Source organism: Aquarana catesbeiana, linkage group LG03 (genome assembly GCF_042186555.1).
Source record: "Aquarana catesbeiana isolate 2022-GZ linkage group LG03, ASM4218655v1, whole genome shotgun sequence".
NCBI classification, from domain to species: domain Eukaryota; kingdom Metazoa; phylum Chordata; class Amphibia; order Anura; family Ranidae; genus Aquarana; species Aquarana catesbeiana.
This window is the reverse complement of record NC_133326.1, coordinates 520,174,475-520,190,688: the sequence shown is the minus strand read 5'-3', so window position 1 is coordinate 520,190,688 and position 16,214 is coordinate 520,174,475. Positions and strand designations below refer to the sequence as shown.

Below are 16,214 nucleotides of genomic sequence, written 5' to 3'. Positions count from 1 at the left end.
ATCAAATCAAAAAAGCCCTCCCTTCTCAAATTAATTTTTTGTGGTTCTTTAGCTGCTGGGAAGGAACATGCAAAAACTCTACAACAGACCATCCATGCCTTTTAAATATTTATGATTCAAAGTGAAGAATTATTATGGCTGTCCACAGCAAGAGCAGATCTTCTCTTTTCATACTCTTTACTGCACTAGCGTTACAGAAAAGAAAAAACGTTGCTAATGGCAAGAAACCTAAAAATATGAAACCCAATCAGATTCAGTGAGGTAAAACAAATGCATTCACACCTCAAAAGGAAGCAGGCATGCCCATGTTATTCCTTGTTCTGGTGGGCCACAACAAATGTTTGTGATGCATATAACTAACCTTAATAAAAATACATAAATACAGCACTCACAAACAAAATCATAAGTGAAACACAAGTGAAAAAATCAAAAACGTAAAATCCATAAAAAGTAAAAGTCCATACAAAAATGAAAAAAATGCTTCACATCTGGCGTACCAAGACACCCCCACATGTGTCCCCACTCACCACTCCTTTGATGACGCCCTGTGGGAGGGCGAAATGCATTGACGCAACTTCCGGTCTCATGGAAAGAACACCAGTAACAGCTTTTGCTGCATTTTCTTCTCCATTTTATGCCTGTTTTTTAACTTACATCTGTAAGTATGCATTTTTTATGCGCAATAAAACCTGTTCTTAGCTTACTTCACTATTAGTCCATCTCTTTCCTTTTGGGTACCTGTTTTTATGGCTGAGATATCATCTTGAAGAAGCATTTGTCACCAAGTCCCATCATTGAATCTGCTTGATGTCCTTTGGATATCGTTTTAAGCCTGTATTAACCCCTAGACTGAAAAGCAGGGTGTCATTGTGACCTGGTGAGTGGGGGCACATGTGGGGGTGTCTTGGTACACCTGAAAATTTCTGAAAAATTTTTTCTGCACTGTTTGCACACCAGATGTGAAGCATTTTTTCAGTTTTTTATGGACTTTACGTTTTGATTTTTTTCACTTGTGTTTCACTTATGATGGGTTTATGTTTGTGAGCGCTGTGTTTATGTATTTTTATTTTGTTCAAGTGTTTAGCACTTTGTGTATAGCAGCTTCATTCCCTTTTTTTATTACCCTATTTGTTCACCATCAGCGCAAGTATATATACCGTATTTATCGGCATATAACACGCACTTTTTTCCCCTGAAAATCAGGGGAAAATCGTGGGTGCGTGTTATAGGGAGATACCTGACAATTTTGTGTGATCCGAGCGATCGCCGCCGACATGCACAGCCGTGTGTAAATTCAAATATGGCGCGGAGACGAGATACACATACCCGAGAGTCCTCGGCTTTTCTCGGCGCCGCTTACAGTCCCGCCCAGTCCCGCCATTAGACCTGTGTGATGTCCATCATAGGGCGGGACTGTAAGCAGCACAGAGAAAAGCCGAGGACTCTCGGGTATGTGTATCTAGGCTCCGCCAAGTCCCTGCAGTCTGAGCGCCATATTTGAATCTACACACGGCTGTGTATGTCGGCAGGGATCGCGGCGATCACACAAGGCTGCGCTGGGACAAGGCTGCGCTGGGACAAGGCTGCGCTGGGACAAGGCTGCGCTGGGACAAGGCTGCGCTGGGACAAGGCTGCGCTGGGACAAGGCTGCGCTGGGACAAGGCTGCGCTGGGACAAGGCTGCGCTGGGACAAGGCTGCGCTGGGACAAGGCTGCGCTGGGACAAGGCTGCGCTGGGACAAGGCTGCGCTGGGACAAGGCTGCGCTGGGACAAGGCTGCGCTGGGACAAGGCTGCGCTGGGACAAGGCTGCGCTGGGACAAGGCTGCGCTGGGACAAGGCTGCGCTGGGACAAGGCTGCGCTGGGACAAGGCTGCGCTGGGACAAGGCTGCGCTGGGACAAGGCTGCGCTGGGACAAGGCTGCGCTGGGACAAGGCTGCGCTGGGACAAGGCTGCGCTGGGACAAGGCTGCGCTGGGACAAGGCTGCGCTGGGACAAGGCTGCGCTGGGACAAGGCTGCGCTGGGACAAGGCTGCGCTGGGACAAGGCTGCGCTGGGACAAGGCTGCGCTGGGACAAGGCTGCGCTGGGACAAGGCTGCGCTGGGACAAGGCTGCGCTGGGACAAGGCTGCGCTGGGACAAGGCTGCACTGGGACAAGGCTGCACTGGGACAAGGCTGCACTGGGACAAGGCTGCACTGGGACAAGGCTGCACTGGGACAAGGCTGCACTGGGACAAGGCTGCACTGGGACAAGGCTGCACTGGGACAAGGCTGCACTGGGACAAGGCTGCAGATGGACAGATAACGCTGCATTGATGGGCATTTTAATGTAAGTTTTTCTTACTTAAACTTTACTCCTAAAAGTTTTTTCCTTAAAATTCCCTCCTAAACTTGGGGTGCGTGTTATACGCCGATAAATACGGTGTGTGTATAAGATTATATATTTTTTCACATATAACTAACCTTGAAAATAATGGCAATGGGAATATCTTCTGACAGCGTGTTGTGCTTCAGGTAGAATCTGCCCTGTTTTACCACCAGATTGGTTCTGCTCTTCTTTTCATGAGTAGAGCTGTATGGGAGACACAAGATGAAAATGCATCAAATGGCAAAAGCCAATCAGGCCCTTATGTTCTCTAACCTGACCTAGAAAGTTCTGGTTTGCCAAAAATTTGGTTGCCAAAGACAACACATCTACAATTCTCTCTTTATTATCAGCTGCTTGATCATGAAACTGTACTTAAACTGTCTGAAAGAGCAAGCTTATTTTTTGTTGTAATTGTAAATGTTTCTCTCAAAATTGATATTCAAATCTAAGTTTAAAGTGGTTCTAAAGGTAAAATGTTTTTACCTTAATGCATTCCCTGCATTAAGATAAAAACACAGATTGCCTCTTGCTGTGCCACTGGTTCCTCCTGCTGCTGCCAGTCAAATCCTGTGTGCAGAGAGTGGGGGGCGGGACCAAGTGAAGCGGTTTGTTTTAATAGATGCAAAAAGCCCAGCTCAGGATCAAGCCCGCACTTCTGCCCCCCAGCATAGAACAAGAGGAGGAGCCAAGATTGCTGGCGAGGAACCCAAAAACAGGGGTTTGGGACTGTTCTGTGCAATACCATTGCACAGAGCAAGTGAGTGTAACATTTTAATAAAAATAAAAATTGCCTTTACAAACACTGTAATGAGATTTGGCTAAAAGGTGGTCATTGACAGATTTTATTGTGACCAGAGGATATAGCCCCTCATGTATAAAGTTCACGTACCGTGTGCAATCAAATCTCAATAGTTCCATTTCAATGAAAAAACAAAGCATGTGTGGGCATACTTTCAAGCGATTTCCTATTTTTTTTTCTAACATGCCACTAAACACTCCATGTTTGACTAATCTCCAAACCCATCAGAGTACTATACATCACCATTTACAAAAATTTCTTTCACATACAGTTTTGTTGAGTGGTAAACTCTCGCTTCGCAACCTGCATTGGTCTGCTTAAACTACATTTCCCATCCATCTATGAACCTGGCAATTCTACTGCACACATGCCCTTTTTGTTATTTAGGCTGGTAGCATGGATTTCATCAATTGGTGTTTTACTGTGCTATTACATGATGACACTGGATGTGGGATATATTACTGTAGTCCTTTCAGGAGCTAGCAGATGAGGATGACCACATTCTCACAGTAAGATCATGTAGACGGACCACGTGTTTCTACTACAACGCACACTAAATACATTGGTACAATCCAGTGCCATTCATTCTGAATGCCACCCTTAACACACCTTCCGATGGACGTGGCTTGAAGAGCATCATAATGCACCAACTCGCATTGTTGTGCCCTGCCAAAAAATAGGATTTTTTAAAACAGCTTACCTGTAAAATCCTTTTCTTTCGAAGGACATCACGGGACACAGAGCCACAGTAATTACTGATGGGTTATATAGGTATCACTGGTGATTGGACACTGGCACACCCTATCAGGAAGTTCAACCCCCTATATAATCCCTCAGTTTTGTAGCCAAGCAATATAGTGTATTAGAAGAGGGGCGGGACCTCTGTGTCCCGTGATGTACTTCGAAAGAAAAGGATTTTACAGGTAAGCTGTTTTAAAAAATCCTATTTTCTTTCGAAGGACATCACGGGACACAGAGCCTCAGTAATTACTGATGGGATGTCCCAGAGCAATGCTACCTGAGGGGGGGGGACCACGACCAAGTAGGGTGCAATCAGACCTGAGGACCCTGTACCGCTGCCTGCAGCACACTACGCCCAAAGGCGATATCCTCATGCCTTCTCACATCCACCTGATAGAATCTGGTGAATGTATGAACTGAAGACCAGGTTGCGGCCTTGCAGATTTGAGCCATAGAGGCCCGGTGATGCACTGCCCAAGAAGCACCAATAGCCCTTGTGGAATGTGCCCTGATCTGAAAACGGAGGAATCTTCTGTTTCAAACCCTAAGCTTGAATGATCAACTGTCGAATCCATTTAGAAATGGTAGCTTTTGACGCTGCCTGTCCTCTATTGGGACCCTCTGGCAGCACAAACAAAACATCCGTCTTGCGGATCTGAGTAGTTGCCCCTAGATAGGCCTTAACTGCTCTTACTACATCCAACGAATGTAGAGATCTCTCTTCCGGAGAACAGGGATCTGGAAAAAAGGAAGGTAGACCAATGTCTTGGTTTAAATGAAAATCAGAAACCACCTTCGGTAAAAAACTAGGATGAGGGCGTAGTACCACTCTATCCTTGTGTATAATCAAATAAGGCTCCTTACAGGAAAGAGCTGCTAATTCTGATACTCTTCTAGCAGAAGAGATGGCCACCAGAAAAATTATTTTCCTTGTCAACAAGACCAAAGGAATCTGACTTATTGGTTCAAAAGGCTGTTTCTGTAACACAGCCAGGACCAAATTCAAGTCCCAGGGGTTTAGGGGCGCTTTAACCGGAGGATTAAGACGCATCACCCCCTGCATAAAGTTTCGGACCAAAGAATACGAAGCAAGTGGCCGCTGAAATAATACTGATAAAGCAGAGACCTGGCCCTTGATGGTACTCAAGGCCAGCTTCATCTCTAATCCCATCTGTAGAAAATCAAGGATTCTACCTATGACATATTTCCTGGGATGCCAACCTCTGGATTCACACCAGGTTATATAAGCCTTCCAGACTCTATGATAAATCATCCTGGAAGCTGGCTTCCTTGCATTAATCAAGGTAGATATGACAGGACCTGAGAGCCCACGACTCTTCAGAACGTGGGTCTCAATAGCCAAACCGTCAAATTTAGCGTTTGTAAGGCAGGATGGAACACTGGACCTTGAGATAACAGGTCTGGGCGTACCGGTAGGGTCCACGGGGAACCCACCGGCATACTTACTATTTCTGCATACCAAGTCCTTCTGGGACAAGCGGGGGCCACCAGAAGTACTGACTTCCTTTCCTGCCTGATCCTGCGAAGGAGTCGTGGTAGTAGCAGAATAGGCGGGAATGCGTAAATCAGTGAGAACCGATGCCACGGAATCACCAACGCATCCGTCCCGCATGCAAGAGGATCTTTTGTCCTTGCCACAAATCTGTCTATCTTTTTGTTGAATCGGGATGCAAAGAGATCTACATCTGGAACCCCCCATCTTTGGCATATGGCCCAAAAGACGTCGGGATGCAGAGACCATTCCCCTGGAAGTAACTGCTGGCGACTTAGATAGTCCGCCTGCCAATTTTCTATTCCCGGGATGAAAACTGCCGATATGCATGGCACATGCATCTCTGCCCAGACTAAGATTTGGTTCACCTCTTTTTGAGCAGCTCAGCTCCGGGTGCCTCCCTGATGATTGACATAAGCCACTGCTGTGGCATTGTCGGACTGGATCCTGACCGGACAACCCTGTAGCCTGATAGTCCAGGCTTTTAGAGCTAGATGTATCGCCCGGATCTCCAGAATGTTGATGGGTAAGGTCCTCTCTGTCTTGGACCATACCCCTTGGACCGCAGCCTGTTCCAGAACTGCTCCCCAACCTGACAGACTGGCATCTGTTGTTACCACCGTCCAGGTAACCGGTAGAAAGGATTTCCCCTTCTGCAGGTTTTCGGGTATGAGCCACCAATTGAGGCTCTGACGCACCGCATGCGACAGGATGCATCGGAAAGTCTAATGCCTGAACCTTCTTGTTCCAGGTCGACAGAATACTGTGTTGCAGCATTCTTGAGTGAAACTGAGCATAGGGAACTGCTTCGAATGAAGACACCATCTTCCCTAGTAGCCTCATATAAAGGCGGACTAAGGGACCCTTCTTGGTCCTTACTGTCAGAATCAGCTCTCTCAAAGCAGTGATCTTTGCCTGGGGTAGAAATATCTTCTCCTGGCTTGTATCTATAATCAGACCTAAATACTCCAGTCTTCTTACTGGTTTTAGGAAAGACTTTTCTAAGTTGAGGATCCAACCCAGGTGTTCTAGATACCTGACCGTGGTCCTCAAGTTTCCATTCAAAGAGGCTACCGACCGGTCTATCAAGAGCAGGTCGTCTAGGTATGCTATGACAGCTATACCCTGAGCCCTTAATCTGGCCAGAGGAGGAGCCAAGATCTTTGTGAACACTCGAGGTGCAGTGGCTATCCCGAAAGGCAGAGCCACAAACTGGAAATGGCGCCCTCCTACCTCGAAGCGCAGAAACTTCTGATGAGCAGGAAAAATGGGCACATGCAGATATGCATCTCTGATGTCTATTGATGCCAGAAATTCTCCTCCCTGCAGGGTGGGAACTACTGTTCGAATTGATTCCATGCGGAAGGATTGAATCCTTAGGAATCGGTTCAGATCCCTTAAGTCCAGAATGGGCCTGACATCCCCATTTGGCTTTTGGACCGTAAAAAGGTTGGAATAGAACCCAATCCCTGGTCCCTTGCGGGAACTATCATAATGACCTCCTGCGACAAAAGTCGCTCTAACGCTAGAAGGAGCGACTGCTTCTTCTCTGGGAACATTTGATCTGAGGAACCGAGGAGAGGGGAATTCCTGAAACTCCAGCTTGTACCCTAAGGTTACCGTGGAGATTACCCATCTGTCCTGGAAGTCCTCCTGCCAGAGCTCTGAGAACTGTCGCAGTCTTCCCCCCACTCGAGTGAGCGGGGGCGCCCCCTCATGCAGAGGTCTTAGTGTTTTGCCTAGTAGGCTTCTTTCCCCAGGACTTCTTTTGTCCCTGGGGTTGACTCTTGTCTCTGGACCCCGATGGAGGCGGCCGTCGAGACTGCCTGGAGACTGAAGCCCCCGGCGCTGGGGAAAGAGTCCGTTTGAAAGAGGGACGCTTACTCTTCTTCTTGACAGGTAAGAGAGTGCTTTTCCCACAAGAGATTCTCTTGATATAGTTATCCAAGTCCTCTCCAAACAACCTTGCACCACGAAATGGAAACCCAGCCAGTAGCTTCTTACATGGTGCTTCGGCTGACCAATTTTTCAACCATAGGATTCTACGTATATGCACCAACCCCAGTGAAAGACGGGAGGTTTGCACGATAGAATCTCTAATGGCGTCAACCACAAAGCATAAGGCCGCTGGAAGGTTAGCAAACCCCTGGGCCTGCTGTTCAGGTAATACTTTGATGACCTGCTTAACATGGTCTCTTAAGTATTGACAGACTCCAATCGCTGCTACTGCAGGTTGGGCCACTGATCCTGCTAGGGAGAAAACATCCTTCAATAGGGATTCCATCCTTTTATCTACAGGATCCCTGAGCATCTGAGCATTGTGTACAGGACAAGTCAGGCTATTATTTACGGAGGAAATAGCGGCATCAATAGCCGGTATTCCCCACATTTTAATAAACTTTTCTTCCATCGGATAAAGTGTTGAAAACTTTCTCGGCGGAAAAAAACGTTTGTCTGGGTGATCCCACTCAGAATAAATAAGCTTTTCAAGTAAAGTATGAACAGGAAAAGCATGTGCTGCTTGGAAAGGTTTCAGTGACCCCAAAGCAGAAGAGGATTCTTTAGCAGTTTCAGGTATGGGCAACTTAACTGTGGAGCGGACCAATCCAGTGAGGATCTGCACTAAGACTTTCTCCTCTTGGGAAGTCGCAGAGGGTCCCTCTCCACCTGAATCCTCCGAAGAGGAATCATCCATCCCATCCCGATCCTCTGAAAGGGATTCATCTCCTTTATCCCAGAGCTCCTCTGTCTGAGGGTCTTGGGGAACAGAGGAAAGCCTAGTGCGTTTTCTTCCACTGAGTGAAGACGTAATCACGGCCATTAATCTTTCCTCTAGACCATTAATGGTTGAGGAAAAAACCTCTTGTGTAATATATACAGGGGCTGAAGTGCCAGAAGCAGGTGTAGCCCCTGACCCCAATGGCTCTCCCTGGCTAGCCGTCCCTGGCCCATCTTTAGGGGGGGGGGGAGGATGCTGCCGACAGGGGGCCCTCAGAACCTTAACGAGATCCCCTAGTGTCTCTGGTTCCTGGGGTGCTTGAACCTCTTCTACCCATAGTGCAAAGCAACAAGGTGTGAGGTATACAAATGAACACTGCCCGCTGAGCGATGTAGTCTGGCTAAAAGCCTTGCTACCCAATGCTCAGTCTGGTGTTACTTCAGTAAATGCTGCCTAGGAGAATGCCTGTGTCCCACCTTACATGCGACCATCAGCTCTGGTCTCTCAGAAGGCTGAGTGCACCTGTACAGAGTGCCTTTAATAGCCTGCAGCTGGCCTGAGTGGGAGTCTAAGCACTCTGTGCTGACATCCCGCCCCCTCCTCTACCGCCCCCCCCCCCTCAAGTTTTGAAAGAAACGAGCGCTTCCCGCGCTGCCGACTCTCCTGTCATGCTTCCGGAGAAAGGCTGGGGATTGGGGGGGGGGGGGGGGAGGAGGAGGCTGGTAACAAGATCTGCCTGAACGGCTATCTTGAGAGATGGTGGCCATTAGGCCGCAGAGCCCGGGTGGTATAACCACTTTCTAGACCCCTGTGGCCCCTCTCTAGCCTGGGGGGGAACATTCAAACATGAGAAATCCCCCTTTCCACCTTACCTGTTTGCAGCCTGCTTGAGACGCTGGGACATAAACAGCGATTACAACACCTGAGACAGAGTCAGCATGTGTAGGTTTGTGCTCTTGGCAGCCCCCGGTGGTCACAATAGGCATAGCATGCATTTACCTTAAAGGAGAAAAGCCACTAGAACTCAAAAATTCTGTGGAATCTCCTCTTACCTTATCCAGCCGCAGGGTGCTGTTTACACAGACCCAATCTTCACCTCTCACGGTGGGCTCCGTTTAAAAAACCGTCAGAGACTGGGGCCCCCATCAGTAGGGGGATCCAACAGTTCTGGGACCGTAAAGCACCTCGCCAGAAATTAGGAAGTTTAAAGCCATTTTCTGATCTGCGGTGTCCAGCTCTCTAAAAAAGAGAAGCATTACGGTTAAAACCTCGTTTCTTCGGACACGAGGCCCGGGTACCATTCAATTCGGCCATGAAAAGACACTTTGAATGGATCCGGTTCGCCTGGCTTGCCCCAGTATAGGATCTTAGGATATTCCCTTTGGAGCTCAGCACAGGACATCTTTACACGTCCATCACCTAAGACACTGGCGTAAAAACTGAGGTATCCCTGCAAGGGGGAGGGATTATATAGGGGGTTGAACTTCCTGATAGGGTGTGCCAGTGTCCAATCACCAGTGATACCTATATAACCCATCAGTAATTACTGTGGCTCTGTGTCCCGTGATGTTCGAGAAAGAAAAATAGTACCTTTTTTTTCAGCGCTTGTTAGTGAATTGCTGCGCTGCAACACACATCCATCAGAAGGTTTGTTGGAGAGACATTTAGATTGAATGGTTCTAACTTTAAGAGGTGAAAGGGTTAGGATCATTGTTAGGCTTATTGCTAATAATACAAGATGCTCAGAGCACTTTCTATATGTACACAGTGATTTGGAAATAAGGAGATCGATATACATTTAAGGTTTGCTCATGCATCAGTTTGAGTTTTCTTTCAGACCCGTTATCTTAGATTCAACCTATAAAAGAATGGAAATCAAACCAAAGCATTTAACGTGTGTTGCCACACATTGCAGTAAGGTGGGGATAAAACACGTTACCACAACACCATAGTATGAACAGTCCTATTAATGCAGATAAAAAAAAAAAAAAAAAAAAAAAATGAAAAAAAGTTCTTTAATCAGAATCACGACTGGTATGAAGGCACAAAATCCTCTCGGCCATGAGTTATTATGGAAATTATACGAGCATAGCACTTAGGTCGCATAGAACCACATATCAGACAAAATGTTATTTCTGGTTCCTAGTCAGCCTAGGTTACCATAACATATTTTAAAAGACATGGACAAGAAACTGATGAGTGGTACACAGGACTGGGATAACATTAGCATTCTGAATAGCTATGAAAAATAAAGATCTGCATTTACCTGGTAACAGAGGCTCCAACAGTTCCTTTCCTGTCCGCTTCCACAATAATTCTGTTTTTAGACAGCTGCTCTTGAATTAGAATGACCTTTTCCACACCTTTAACAATGAAGTAACCACCTGCAAAAAATAAAAAATAAATAAATAAATAAAAATGGGAAAACATTTTTACGTTGATATACGCTCCATATGAGAGAGAGAGCGCATTTTTGGTTAACTATGCAAATAAGAACACCATTCGTCACATTAATTCATTTGAATAGGCTGCCCTATGCACATTTGTCAGACCAAAGAAGCTCAAGGACCAAATTTTGGCTCTGAGCCTTGCACGTTTTGTTGTGCAAAAAATAATAAAAAATAAAGGGTGCACTGTTTGGTGGGCCATTAAGAATAAATGACGTGTGTTGCACGCTTTGTTGCAATTTTAGTGCAATTTAGAAATATGCAGACAGAACCGCACCAAATCTGCCCCCGATTTCAAATCATTCAGATGGGAACGTGCAGACAGCAATAAAAAGTGTACAGCAGTTGTAATAAAACAATAAAAAAAAAAAACTAGCCAAGTAAAAAATAAAAAATCATGCACAGTAATCCTAGAACCCCCCCCACAAAAATTGGCTGAATTATTTTCTTGCGCAAAAGATGTGCGCCTTTCATTTTATTGATGAGATATGGGTGTACTGAGCGATGCTGCTCCAAGCACATTTCAAAAACCACTAGGAGGCTGTTTTAGGACATGACTTTTCAAGCTGAAGTTAAATCCGATTAGATTTTTGCCTTCTCTACCCCATCCCAGGGTGCAGCACATGTTAAAATACCTTGATGGGTGGATATCAGTCTAAAAGGTGTCAGCAATTCTAGGCAGGCTGCATTTTCATGCAGATCACCCGGGGTAACACGCACATGTGATCTAAGCTGCCATGACTGAAAGAACTAAAATACAATAAATGAAAGGGGAGGTCCATGGACAGTCAGGCTGAGGAGGAATGAGCTAGGTTATGCATAAGCCCTCATTCACACGAGGCGGACTCAGTTTCCACAGAGCCCCCCTCGGTCCGCCGGCTTAGCGGGATGTCAGTCCGTTGATCTCCGCTGAGCCGGCGGATGACAGGTCCCTCTCTGCTCACTGAGCGAGGAGGGGCTTGTCAGGCAGCGCTGCCGCCTATGGAAGGATCAGATGAAAACGGACAGCATGTCCGTTTTCAGCAGATCTCACCCGATCCGATAGCGACGGACCTGGACGTAGGGCCATCCGTCTGCTTTTAGCGGATCGGACGGGGTCGGATGTCAGCGGACATGTCTCCGCTGACATCCGTCACTCCATAGGTTAACATGGAGCGGCCGTTCAGGTCAAAGTCTGCAGAAAATGAGTAAAAAAAATACATTATCGGAGAGAAGCCTGTACAACTGCAAGACTGAAGACAAGGTTGGAGTTCAATTAAGTCCAATATTCAGCTAGTAGCAAAAAAAAACAAAAAAAAAACAAAAACACATGCAACAGCACAAGTGTATGCAACAAGCAAAAAATATCTTTTTTTCTAAAAGCAGCATCCTCTAAAGCAGGGGTCTCCAAACAAAAGGGTCCATTTTATCATCGTTTAGACTTTAGGGGGGCTGGACTATGGCCAGTGGGAATGGAAATTTTCCTGGCGTCAGTGGGAGGAATGGTGCCCCACCATTGGCGTCAGTGGGAGGAATGGAGTCCCAAGGGCCGGATAAAGGCAAGCAAAGGGCCATATCTAGCCCCAGGCGCCGCAGTTTGGAGACCACTGCTATAATGCATCTAGGTACACATTTCCCTACAGAACAGTAACAGTTTTCTCTAACCTGGATCCAGAGGGCATTCGTTTAATTTGGCAAACTCAGCTGGAGTCTTCCCTGTAAGAACACAGTTGGAACTGCGAAGCATAATCGGCATCCTACAGCGAAGAAAAGAGATGGAAATTGCAGTGAAAGTAATTCAACCAGAATGAAGATAAAATAAAGCTAAACATATATAGAAATTCACAAATATAGATGTGTAAAGAGTTCTGGAAGCTTATCAGGACTGCAGACTTATCAGATCATTATATAGTTGCATCATTGGCTCATAGAAGGTGGCACAGGTTTATTGTGGTACTACCTCAAGGTCAAGGTTCTAAAGTAGAACTCCAAGCAAACATCCATTCTTCTTTACTGTTCTATATACAAAAATTCTGGCTGGATCCTGGACAGGCATTCAGATAAGTTTTGACTTTTCTCTTAATACTGATCTGCACATTTATCCCAGGCAAGTAGGTCAAACTTTATTTTTTTTTTTAACCAGAAGATCGGCAAACAAATTGTGGGCGTATCCATAACATTGCTTGCAGAAATCACTGAACTTCAGCTTATTGCTGTTGTATTCCAACTGGAGAGATTCTGTTCACATCCTGATCTGGTGACCATTCAGGAAGCAATCCACAAATGATTCTTTATTTGCAGATATTTCCAACAGAACTCAATGTACAGTCAATACAAAAAAAGGCAAAACAATGGAACTGTAAAGAATTGTTTTTGATTTACTGACACTTTAAAGAGTTCCCATTCATTTCCAGCACAGGCACCAGAACGGGAAGTGAGAAGAAATCTCCCCAAGAAGGAAGCTATGAAAAGGGAAGGGTTCAAATCTTTCTCCACCCTATCCAAAAACATCGCTGTACAACATTATGAAACTACATTGCCTTTTTTCACCTGCCAATTGGTAGAGCATTGCGGATAATCCTCTGACTTCCTCTGGTATACTCAATATCAACTGTGATAGGAGCGGAATAGGTCATGTCTCGCAGACGACACTGGGAAGATAAAACAAAAGATTTAGAAGAAAACCTAAAGTGAACATAAAAATAAATAATTAAAAAGCTTCATACAAGCCTTTACCTCGTGAGGAGACACCGGCCGTGTGACATTGAAGCTTTCTTCAACATCTGGAGCTCCAACATATATATTGAGGTACCTTTAAAGAAAAAATAAAAGATACATTAATGGCAACAAATGGACCCCCTTTCACACTGGAGGCGTTTTAGCGCTAAAAATAGCACTTGTAAAGCGCCTGAAAAATGCCTCATCTGCAGCCCCAGTGTGAAAGCCCAAGTGCTTTCACACTGGGGCGGTGCGCTGGCAGGACGTTAAAAAAAAAGTCCTGCAAGCAGCATCTTTGGGGCACTTTAGGAGCGGTGTTTACACGGTGTATAAAGCACCCCTGCCCACTGAAATCAATGGGCAGTGGCACTTTTAACCCTTCAGCTACCGAGGGTTAAAAGCTCCCCACTAGCAGCCGAAAAGCGCTGATAAAACTAGTGGCACTTTACAGCTAACGCGGCCGCGCTGTCAGTGTGAAAGGGCTCTATGAGCTCCACCGGCCTATAGGTCCAGCTGGGAGTAGGCCACGGCCAGTTCCCAGCAGGATCCACAGGCCAGCAGCCGGCTCCCAGCAGGACATGTAGCCATTTGGTTCAGAATATTTTTTTTCTTGTTTTCCTCCTCTAAGACTCAATACAAACTATACAACTTTTGTGGTCTGATTTCCTTTAGATTTACCAAAACCATGTAGTGCAAGGGCCTGCCTGAATGCATACAAATTGAAACTCTTAACATTACTTTTATATTATATAGTTTTGGTAAATCTGAAGAACAAAAAAAAAAAAAAAAAAAAAAAAAATCTACAGAAAATTGTATAACTTAGGAACCACTGTTCTAGGACAGTTGGAAATTGTTAGTGCCGGTCAGTGTCCGTTTAGAGATGTGTTCTGTGTCACAATGTTTTTTTAAATTTACATCTGAAGTGTAGTGGACTTCTTGCAGCAAGGATAACTTTAAAAAAAAAAAAACACAATAATTTGTCATCCACCAGCAGAAAAAGCAGCATAAACTCAATATAGGCCCTCTAATCTTTGTTCTTAAAACCTTTCCCCTGAAACAGGTGGCTCCCTGTGGGCACATTCTGTTTCTATGGAAGCCCAGCCACTTAAAGCTACTTGCATCACAATTACTATTACTCACTTAAGGTACCACATGGGGTCTGCGTCACTTGTCACCTTCTCGTTCGCTTTCATTATTTTCTTAATCTAAGAATACAAGCAAAATATTATTCAGTGGGACACCCGAGAAAGCAAAAAAGTCTTAAAATTAAGTGCGTCTAAAGCCAAAATCTTTTTTAGGTTTGGACAGAGTATGGAACAGTTAGAACCCCCGTAAGGTTTTTATTGCTAGAAACATATACACATAGAAAAGTGACGGCAGAAAAAGACAGGAGTAGTTCAAAGAGTCTGCCCCATTTTTATTTTTTTTTTTATGTTTTTCGTTTTTTTTTCGTTAAAGTAATTGTAAAGGCAGGTTTTTTATCTTAATGCATTCTATGCATTAAGATAAAAAACCTGTGTGCAGGAGCCCCCCTAATACTTACCTGAGCCCCATCTCGATCCAGCGTTGTTGCATGAGAGACTCTGCTGTCTGGGACTCCTCTCCTCATTGGCTGAGACAGCAGCGTGGCACCATTGGCTCCCGCTGCTGTCAACGTCAGTGGGCCAATGAGGAAAGAAAGAGGAGTATCCAGGCTGCTCGATGCAAAACCACTACACAGAGCAGGTAAGTAAAACTTTTTAATGAAAAAAAAATATTGACTTTATTATCACTAACTTTTTTGTCTGAGTATAGAGCCATGTGTGTCCCAAGCAAGTTTGAAGCTATTTACTGTTGACTATCTCACTACCTGGAAGTTTATTCCAAGCATCAACTACCCTTTCAGTAAAATACTACTTTCTAAAATTGGTTTTGAACTTTCTTCCAGTTGATTTCAGGTCATATCCCCGTGTTGTTGATTTTGGTTTTATATTGAAAAACTGCCCTCCTGAACCTTATTCACCCACTTGATATATTTAAAGGTTTCAATCATATCTCCCCTTTCTCTCCTATTACTAAAATGCTTCAAACGTTACTGAAATCCCATGGAGTAAAGGAGACTATTTCACCAACTTTTTTAAGAAACAATGAGCAATTTCAGAAGCTAACCTCAAGACTTGCATTGTATACCGCTCTTTCTGGTTTTACAGATTGATTTTTGGTCAGTTTCACCTGGTCCCCCAATTAGTGGGGCTCCTTTGGCTTGCAAGCTTCTTCGGAGCCCCACTAAAGCGACCCTGCTGTTCGCACTTCCGGGAATGAACTTGCATACTGATGTGAGGATGCCGCCTTTGCCAACACACACAGGGAGCCTAAAATTGAACATGGCTCCAAATTTGGTAAATGGTGGGGCATGTTTGGGCCCTGGCACTAGGGATGATGGGACATGTAGTCCTGAGGAGAGGGATCATGTGACTTGTAAATGACAATACATGTGCACATTCCCCAACAGGAAGTTCAAGAAAGGTGCGCAGAGAAACCAAAGACTGTGGCTTTAAAAACAACAAGGCTTTAATGCTACTTTAAGGACACGTAGTTGTTACCTTAACCCTTTCGCTGCCAGGCCCAGTGCTCCATTTTTACCCACAGGTGGCCAGACCATTTTTGCAATTTTTCCTTTGCTCTTTTATTTTTCACTTAAAGCTTTCAAACTTTGTAAGACCCCCCAAACCATATATATTCTGAAAGCACATGACCAGTAGAATAAAAAGAAGGTGCTACCGATTTCTAAGGTCCCGCAAGATTTGCGCAAATGTTTATCAAAACAAACAAATAAAATAAATCGTGATTAGCAGATAAATACACAGCGATTTTTACAAAATTCCTACAAAAAAATAGAAGCTTAACCTGTATTGGAGGTAATAAATAAAAAATATTTGTAATTTTTACAT

The 16,214-nt window shown here is 45.0% G+C and overlaps 1 protein-coding gene across 1 annotated transcript in view; it reads right to left on the bottom strand.

The window, feature by feature from the left end:
• Nucleotides 1-16,214, bottom strand: part of POLR3B (RNA polymerase III subunit B) — a 179,488-nt gene that overhangs the window by 144,488 nt on the left and 18,786 nt on the right. Inside the window, exons 4-9 of the mRNA XM_073621205.1 lie at nt 14,425-14,489; nt 13,303-13,378; nt 13,117-13,217; nt 12,232-12,323; nt 10,407-10,524; nt 2,464-2,572 (exon numbers count right to left, since the gene is read on the bottom strand). Coding sequence (XP_073477306.1) covers nt 2,464-2,572; nt 10,407-10,524; nt 12,232-12,323; nt 13,117-13,217; nt 13,303-13,378; nt 14,425-14,489 — 561 coding nt within the window. The remainder of the gene's footprint in view (nt 1-2,463; nt 2,573-10,406; nt 10,525-12,231; nt 12,324-13,116; nt 13,218-13,302; nt 13,379-14,424; nt 14,490-16,214) is intronic.